Raw genomic sequence first — 7,990 nt, forward strand, 5'->3', positions numbered from 1 at the left:
CGTTTTATCTCTAACTTATTAATGACTTTGTAACGGACCGAGTGCTGAGTGTTATGCAACCTCTCAACATCCAATGGCAGGGACTTTCCACCATTTTTTTTTATTCAATAATCTCACACAATTTTGTTCAATAATTACAGTACAAAATTAATTCGCGCGTGACCCCTCCCAACTAAGCACGATGCTTGTTTTTAGGAGGGGTTTTATAACAAATGATTATATATAATATATATTTAAATCAAGTCATAGCGATCGGTAACTAATTCATATGAGGAAGTACGTGGATTAGTTACACTTATACAGTTAAATTTGCAGTTAAGCTTATGTATTGGGAAGATTTAAAAAGTTCGTTTATAGCTCTATGAAATATTTCTATGGTATCTAAGTTTCTAAATTTAATATCCAAGTTGTTATATAGGGTTGGTCCTAAAAATTCAGCATTTCTTTGAGTTTTAGTTTTTTTACATAGCGGGACTTTTCTTTTTAGTTGAGTATTAAATCTTGTCGACCTGAGGTATGTATTATTGGCATTTTGATTAGTGTCGCTTACCATTGTATTAAAATAAAATAATAATATAGATTTAGAGAATAATTGTTTTAGAGGTACTACATTTAGTTCTTCATATAAAAGTTTGGTTGGGTAGTTCCATGGTTTGTTTAGGCATAACCTAACACACCGATTTTGTAGCACTTCAATGACTTCCAAGTGACAGTCGTACACGGTATTCGTCTTAGTATCAATTTCCGATTTATTTCATCCAAACTAATTTTACTTACGCTTACGCCACAAATTTATACGTTCATATAAATGTAAATTTGACGGTGAAATTAGTGAAGCAGTTTGGATATATAATTCAGATTGTACCTGATCATGTGAGAAAAAGATAACGGATTGATATGTTCAGATAGAAATTAGAAGCACTAGATTTACCAGTTGTTTTTCAATTCGGAAATTGGCTAAGAGGCACACCGAGTATAGAAGGAATAAGGAGAGAAACACCCAAAATGTAGTGAGAACGATGCGATGACCGTTTCCAAGAAACAAAAAGGAGCGATTATTTTCTCCCCGGAACACCTCTTTGTCGTGCCAAGAAGGTCGACAACTTTTATCGCACTAACCCGTTTCCATGACCGTTCAGATGCGTCGACACCGAAAGGTCGCTCTGGGTGCGCTCATGGAAAGAGCCTCATTGTTAAACTCTTTAATTGTCAGTATGTTTATTTTTTCGGATAAGCTTTTTTGTTGTGTTTTTTAACTGATCGAGATTACGTTCTTTTTTGTCTAATCTTTGGTATTGTTGGTTTTTTCTGTCTTATATTTGTATCTACTATTTTTTTAAGTTTATTTCCATTTTCCCGCAAAAACCTTTAAGAGCGTAAGTCATGCCAAAAGCTTATCCGGTTTCATTATAATAACGTGAAAAATCGTATTTGTGAATGGTAAGGTGTTGCGCTTCTTGAAATTATATTTTCTATTGCTTGATTTCTAAGTATTTGAACTAATTTATTGCTTGACTGCGTTATGATATATTTCTATGAATTATTATGATTCTGAAGTCTGATGGATTGCGTTGTTATTGTGTATTTTTCTATTCGTTATTTTTATTTTTTGATACTCTAATATTTTAAACTGGATATAGTATAACCTTACTTATGCGTACTTCGAATGTGCGTGACGTGGAGGGTATTTTCACGTTTTATTAGGATCAGTTTTTTAATTTTAAATCTTTCGTCTTATTTGTATTTTATTTCGTTTTTTCAGTCGTATATTTTTATCGAGTTGTATACATCGTGCGCTTACACTTATGTTGGTCTGGTTTGAAACTGGGTCGTCATTACTTCGTAATTTATTTTAAACGTTTTCTCGACTGATTAAGATGTTTAATTTGAAATAAAACGAGCGTTAAAGATGCGGCAAGTATTTCGTAAGCGAGAAAAATACAAATACCCTCTGTAGATATTTCTTTCATTAAAATTGGCTTCGTATTATATTTAACTGATAAACTTGTACCGTAAATAGGGTTATATTTAATTGTGCATTGTTTTAGTACGTCTAACCAAGAATGTATTTATTTATACTCAGGGAGAATGAATATGTCGAGATTATTTTTAGCGTTTCTCCAGTTCCACTCGTTAGCCGGGAGTAGTGGCTCACTCCTGTAATCCCAGGCGTCCGGGAGGCAGAGTTTGTGGATGGCCGTGTGAGGACGACCACCAATCCCCTAACGGGTGGTCGGAATACTTCCGCCAAGGGTGTCCCCACCCCTGTCCCCACGTATCCCCCCGTTGGCGTGGCCGTTACACATATCTCGCCCTGATTAATCAGTTATTGTGTGTGTGTGCTGGTGTCTAAGGCCTCGGGTCGACACCGCTGTGTGTGTATCTCAAAAAAAAAAAAAAAAAAAAGTTCCACTCGTTAGGCCCCCCGGTATGATCCTCCGCTTTAATAAAATCAAATAATACTGCAATCTCATTGGTTCTTAAAAATTACGTTTTTCGACGCGATTAACGCTGCTGCGAGGACGCAAAAAATAAGACCGCCTCCTTACTATTTTAAATGTCTTAGGACCGGTCGTGTATTGCTTAGTGAGTTTTTTAGACCATATTTATCGTATAAAATGTTAATTTCAATATACATATAATTGTTGACCCGCAGTGGTGTAGTCCTAAAATAAAAAGAACCGGGGCGCTACCTGGGTACAGCCAACTTCGATTTCACGCGTAATCGAAGTTGGCTGTACCAGCCGCTATAAATGTACATCCAACTTCGATTTTTAGCATGATAGAAGCTGGCGGTACCTAGGTAACGATTTGAAATAATTATTGTTATGGTATTTTTCTGCGGGCAAAATTTATCATAAATTCACAACACCCTTTATTCCAGAAAAATTATATACGAAATAGAAGCAAGGCGCGCCCTGGCAAGTTGAAAAAAGAGGCAGGCAAAATGGAAAAACCAAGGCGGGGTGGGGCCCTGCCTTTGAAAAAAGCACCGGGGCGACACCCTGCCCCGCCCTGGCCCGACTCCACCAGTCCCGTCTTCCTTAATTCATTTCAAAGTCAACCACTGAAATGTAAAAGGAATGAAATTGTTTAAATATTATATTAGTATTTTTGATACAATAAACAAAATAGCGGTTATTGGTAATTAGGTATAAATATCGTTATCTGAATAAAATTCAGAAAAGAAAATCACCGTATTAATTTATCCGTATAGATAAATGCGTTTTGTCTTGAATAATACACCGATTCGGAATTATCTTCTGCGCATGCGCAAAATACACGAGCGCCATCTATAGCCTATAAAGTGAAGCTATAGTACGGGAATTGGCTATTAATTTTTTTTCCCTCATTTGTGCGTGTTGCGCTCTAGAGCAGCGGTTCCCCCCGTTGGCGTGGCCGTTACACATATCTCGCCCTGATTAATCAGTTATTGTGTGTGTGCTGGTGTCTAAAGCCTCGGGTCGACACCGATCTGTGTGTATCTCAAAAAAAAAAGAGCAGCGGTTCCCAATTTGTTTTTGCCATGGAACCCTAAATTATCCACCTAATTCTGGCGGAACCCCAACTCATTTTTTTACTTATCATAAAAGACTCTTGACACAAACAAAGATGGCCGCGCTGTGAATTCTCGGAACACCTTTGACCCTTTCGCGGAACCCCAGGGTTCCGCGGAACACCTTTTGGGAACCGCTGCTCTAGAGCTTGGATAAAGGAATATCCTTTATCCAAGTCTAGAGTAATTCAGAAAATTTAATTTGACCAAGGCTTAGGTATTTAAAGAAATTTAAGTTTAGTTTAAACCTATTTTTCTATGGCGAGTACCAGTTTTACAGATTGTGTATTAGACACAAATAAATGGAGGACTTCAGGTTTCAATTATAAAAAGAATAAATCGTGGGTTAAATGTTTAAACGGTTTCCCTCCTTGTTTTACTGGAACTTGTGAAAAATAATGGCAGTAAATCAGGGGTTAAAACTTCTAACAAGGGAATAGGATCTGGGTTATCTTCGGTAGGCCCAGTGAAGTTGTTGAAATGTTTACTGCAAATGTATGTTGATCCTTTCACATTTGATATGTTGAAATCTTTTCGGCCACACGCTTTTACCCATCTTTCACATTTTTCATGTTCAGTTTTTGGTGAAGGAAATTTTATGAACTTCAATTCAACAAAGTTACTTTTGGGCTTTTCCACTGAAACGCACGGTCCATACATACACCGTTTTCGTACCATTTTAAATTTGAATCATTAATCAATTTAATTTAAAAATAAACTAATATTCAATTTAAATTCGAATTATATAATTTACAAATATAATCAAGGCTTAGCAATGACACCGCTTAAAAAATCTAAAATATCCATCATATAACACCGTAGCAATTCAACTTATCTGCACCAGAATTATGGTCTTAATATAATAAACTATAAGCAAATTAAACGGGGGTAATTGTTAAATTAAAGAAAAATTAAACTTCACTAAAAAATCACAATGTGAAAAACCATCTTCAATTGTATTTTCTATAATTAATAGGTGGCGCGACGGTAACCGGAAACTCCTCTGTACTTCTCTACAAATTTGAAATTTTGGAGCAACATCGCCATTTGTGCTTGTAGAGCAGGGGAGCTGCCACTCCTTTCATTATATTATCTTTGGTTTTCTAAGCCTTGGGATTTGGTGATTGTCTAAGGCCCCTAAATGTTTTCTCTCACGTCAGGCATTTTTTTGAAAAAACCAAAATGGTGTCGGCTTAAAGCCTTAGACACCAACCTTAAGCTTCCCGCAATACACATTCCCGTACTAGAGTTTCTCGAACTTGCCGCCGCGAGCGCTGCACGTAAAGCCTAAGTGGTGTATTGAGTCGGAAATTATAAGATTATCTATGGATTACCCATTATGATGTTTCATTTATTACCATGGTATTCGAGATATGGTATATTTTAATATTAAAAAAAAAGAGTTAAATTTCAACGACTAAAATTATCTATTCTTGGGCCTATTACTTTTATACGTCGATAAAAATAATAGACAATTTTATCGGTTAAAATATAATTATTTAAATAAATTAATTAAAACAATTTCACACGATTAGATTAAGCTAGCCGTAAACAATCGTCGATTTCAAGTTCAAAATTTCGCGCCATTAGGATTACGAGTTACTGGCAACGCATGCGCTAAAAACAAGATATAGTAACTGCTCAAATAACAACACCACTCCACCCCAGGCCATAGTATTAATGCGTACCATATACGAAAGTAACAGTAAAGTATAGGCTATTATACGCAGTATTTTACCAACCTTGAAGTATAGCTGTCGTCGAATTGACATGTAGCGCCGACCTACCATAGGAAAACTGAACTAAAATACAAAAAATATAAAAATACCAGGTGACAATATAATCAAGGATTCAGTCAACATCAGCCCGTAACCAATCGCCAAAACTCGGGGTCGCCAATGCCTTGATGAGGCGGGCAGAGTCAACCGTAAATTTCGCACTTTACTAACTTTACACACATTTTGCCACCGAACTTTGGAGCCCCATTAACTCCCACTCCTGAAATGAGTAAATATACTAAAATTGGCTGTATTTTGTTATCCATTATATTATGAATTTCGACTTCGTTGAAAACAAAATATTTTATTAAAAATACAAGTAAAATATCCAGTAACCTTGCAAGTAACCGATGTTATACATGGTGTTAAAGGGACCAAAGTTCGGTGGCAAAAAAGAAAGAAAATCGAGCATGCTTTTCTTTCCCCCCCACCCCTCACTCGGCCCAAAGATAATCTAGACTACGTAGAGTCAACCGTAAATTTCGCACTTTACTGACTTTACACACATTTACCCTTTACCTAAAAAACGATACAGAGCCAATTACTCAAATGCGTTTGTGAACAGAAATTTAAGAAACAATTATTTGGATAAAATATAAAGCACTATTATTTTCTTAAAAACTATTACAAAAATAAAAAAAGTACCAATTACAATTCAGTTTTTGATAAGCTACTTCTACCTGTGTAGATTCTGTGGTAGCTTAATTAAGGATAGATTTTAGACACATTTAACCATAGAAAAATAATACACATGGTTGAGAAAAAATCTTAAAATAACTGATAAAATTATTTTAAGCCCACTTTTGAATACAGCATTAGAAAATTAACAGAACATTTTTGTTAATTTGAAACTCATTCTTTTCGTATCCTCTGGTTTAAAATTAAAAATACTGCAGTATACTTTTAAAGGCTTAAAAATATCACATTTTTTTATAACTATGTTCTGGTTCTTAGTAAATGCAACATTTACATTGATGTCATCATCTGACATACGTAAGATGTTATTTTTTCTAGCAATTTCCATTCCTATTGCACTGTTGACCTTTTCAGGAATATCGCTCGAACAATCTACTTTTTCTAACTTTGTGGGCCTTAAAACTGGATTATTATTAGCAGAATGGCTAGTACCACTAAAATGAATGTATTGGAAATTGTGATTTGATGTTTTTTTTTGGCCAGTGTATATAAATTCACCAATTATTTGGATTTCATCGTCACTGCTGTATTCTTGGGTTGACACTTGAGGTTGGGACTTATCACTGACACTAATTGTATTGACATTGATTATTTGAGTTGGTAATACTGTTGCTATTTTTTGGGGAGACTTGCAAGGTATAGGAACAATAGTCGACAAGGATTGATTTCTAGGACTGGTATTTAATGTTTTTGGCATAAAAAGAACCTCACTACTTGTTGGTGGCACATTGGGTGCTAAAGTGATGTTTGTTATAGTCGATGATGATTCAGATGATTTGAATAGACTAGAGTTATTCGTTTCAGGTGTAGCAGCTGGGGGATGAAATGTTGGAGATGGCCATGGAGACGGATTAAAATCACTTGACAATGAATGATTTGGGGAAATGGGCACACTGGGAGGCTCAACCTTAATGACATAGTTTGGATCCAGTGTTTCATTTTCTGAGTTGTAGTCAAATAAATTATCCGATATATTTTTGGAAAGACATATTTCAATTGGTAACAAATCTCCAATAATTTTGATATTTGTTGTTGATCCAGAATCTTAATAACAAAGATACATTAGAAGACTTTTCTATAAGCGTCACTTTTTTTATAACATACTTTCAGAAATATCCCTTTTTCTTCCTAATCTATCTATGTATGCTTTTCGTTTTATTCTTATTGAACATTCTTTTACCTGATCAATTAGCCTTTTTGATTTCTTCTTTCTTCCAAGTCTCTGCATTAATATTAAAAAAATTATTGAAAATATTAGTTCCATCGAATTTATTAGAGAGGCTAAGCCCACGCTAGAAAACCTGCAGGATAAGCAGCAATAAAGATACATTCATCTTATGAGTTTTCGCATGCTTTAACCACTCTAACAGTTCTAAACTTCTAATTCAGTAATTCAAATTTCAAAAATATTTAACCCTTGGCTTAAAGAATTTTTAGAAGAAACTACTAACGTCCAAAATTCCGTTGCGAACTACAATTATCGGATTATGATTATCGCACATAATAATAAAAACAGGAAATAAAATTAAATATGAGCTGATTGCACTTGAAAACCGTTATTCCAGAAAATCCAGAGAGTGCATACCTCTCGACCGCTGCCACTGAAAGCTCTGCTTAGTCTGCAGTGCAGTGCAGTCTGCACGAAAAATCGATTTCTTCCCTCTTCGCGATCTGTCCCCCCCCCCTCCCGAAGAAGAGGGAAGCTTTCAAAACTCTACATTTTCTTCTTTATTGTTATGGGCTGCGTTCAGTGACTGTGAGGTTTGTACATAGAAATCTCATAGGTAAATAGTAAATTTATAGTACCAAGTACCTATGAGATTTCTATAGGATTATATACAATCCGATGATTAAGGAAAAAAAGATGAGCTCCGTGACGCTTGATGTTCAAAGTCTAGGTGGCGTAACGGTGCTAACTTCTCCGAGGTTTTTGGATTTTAATAGGCGCTTAAATAAAACA

At 35.4% G+C, this 7,990-nt stretch overlaps 1 protein-coding gene across 1 annotated transcript; it reads right to left on the bottom strand.

The window, feature by feature from the left end:
* Window positions 1-5,618: 5,618 nt before the first annotated feature.
* LOC149945435 (uncharacterized) lies at window positions 5,619-7,638 on the bottom strand. Its single transcript, XM_090174874.1, has 3 exons — window positions 7,482-7,638; window positions 7,135-7,252; window positions 5,619-7,074 (listed from the first exon to the last, which is right to left on the bottom strand). The coding sequence occupies exons 1-3, from the start codon at window positions 7,530-7,532 to the stop codon at window positions 6,158-6,160; spliced, it is 1,086 nt and encodes a 361-aa protein (XP_090031000.1). The 5' UTR covers window positions 7,533-7,638; the 3' UTR covers window positions 5,619-6,157.
* Window positions 7,639-7,990: the final 352 nt, after the last annotated feature.

This window comes from Leiobunum rupestre, chromosome 5, assembly GCF_980474605.1.
Source record: "Leiobunum rupestre chromosome 5, qqLeiRupe1.1.hap1, whole genome shotgun sequence".
Lineage (NCBI taxonomy): Eukaryota > Metazoa > Arthropoda > Arachnida > Opiliones > Sclerosomatidae > Leiobunum > Leiobunum rupestre.

Bases quoted from the DNA above. Each gene is read 5' to 3' on its own strand.
- LOC149945435 (XM_090174874.1), bottom strand. From the start codon at position 7,532: ATGTGCGATAATCATAATCCGATAATTGTAGTTCGCAACGGAATTTTG. The intron at 7,253-7,481 runs GTTAGTAGTTTC...ATATTAATGCAG, and splicing joins TTCGCAACGGAATTTTGGAC to AGACTTGGAAGAAAGAAGAA. The intron at 7,075-7,134 runs GTATGTTATAAA...TTTGTTATTAAG, and splicing joins AAAAAGGGATATTTCTGAAA to ATTCTGGATCAACAACAAAT.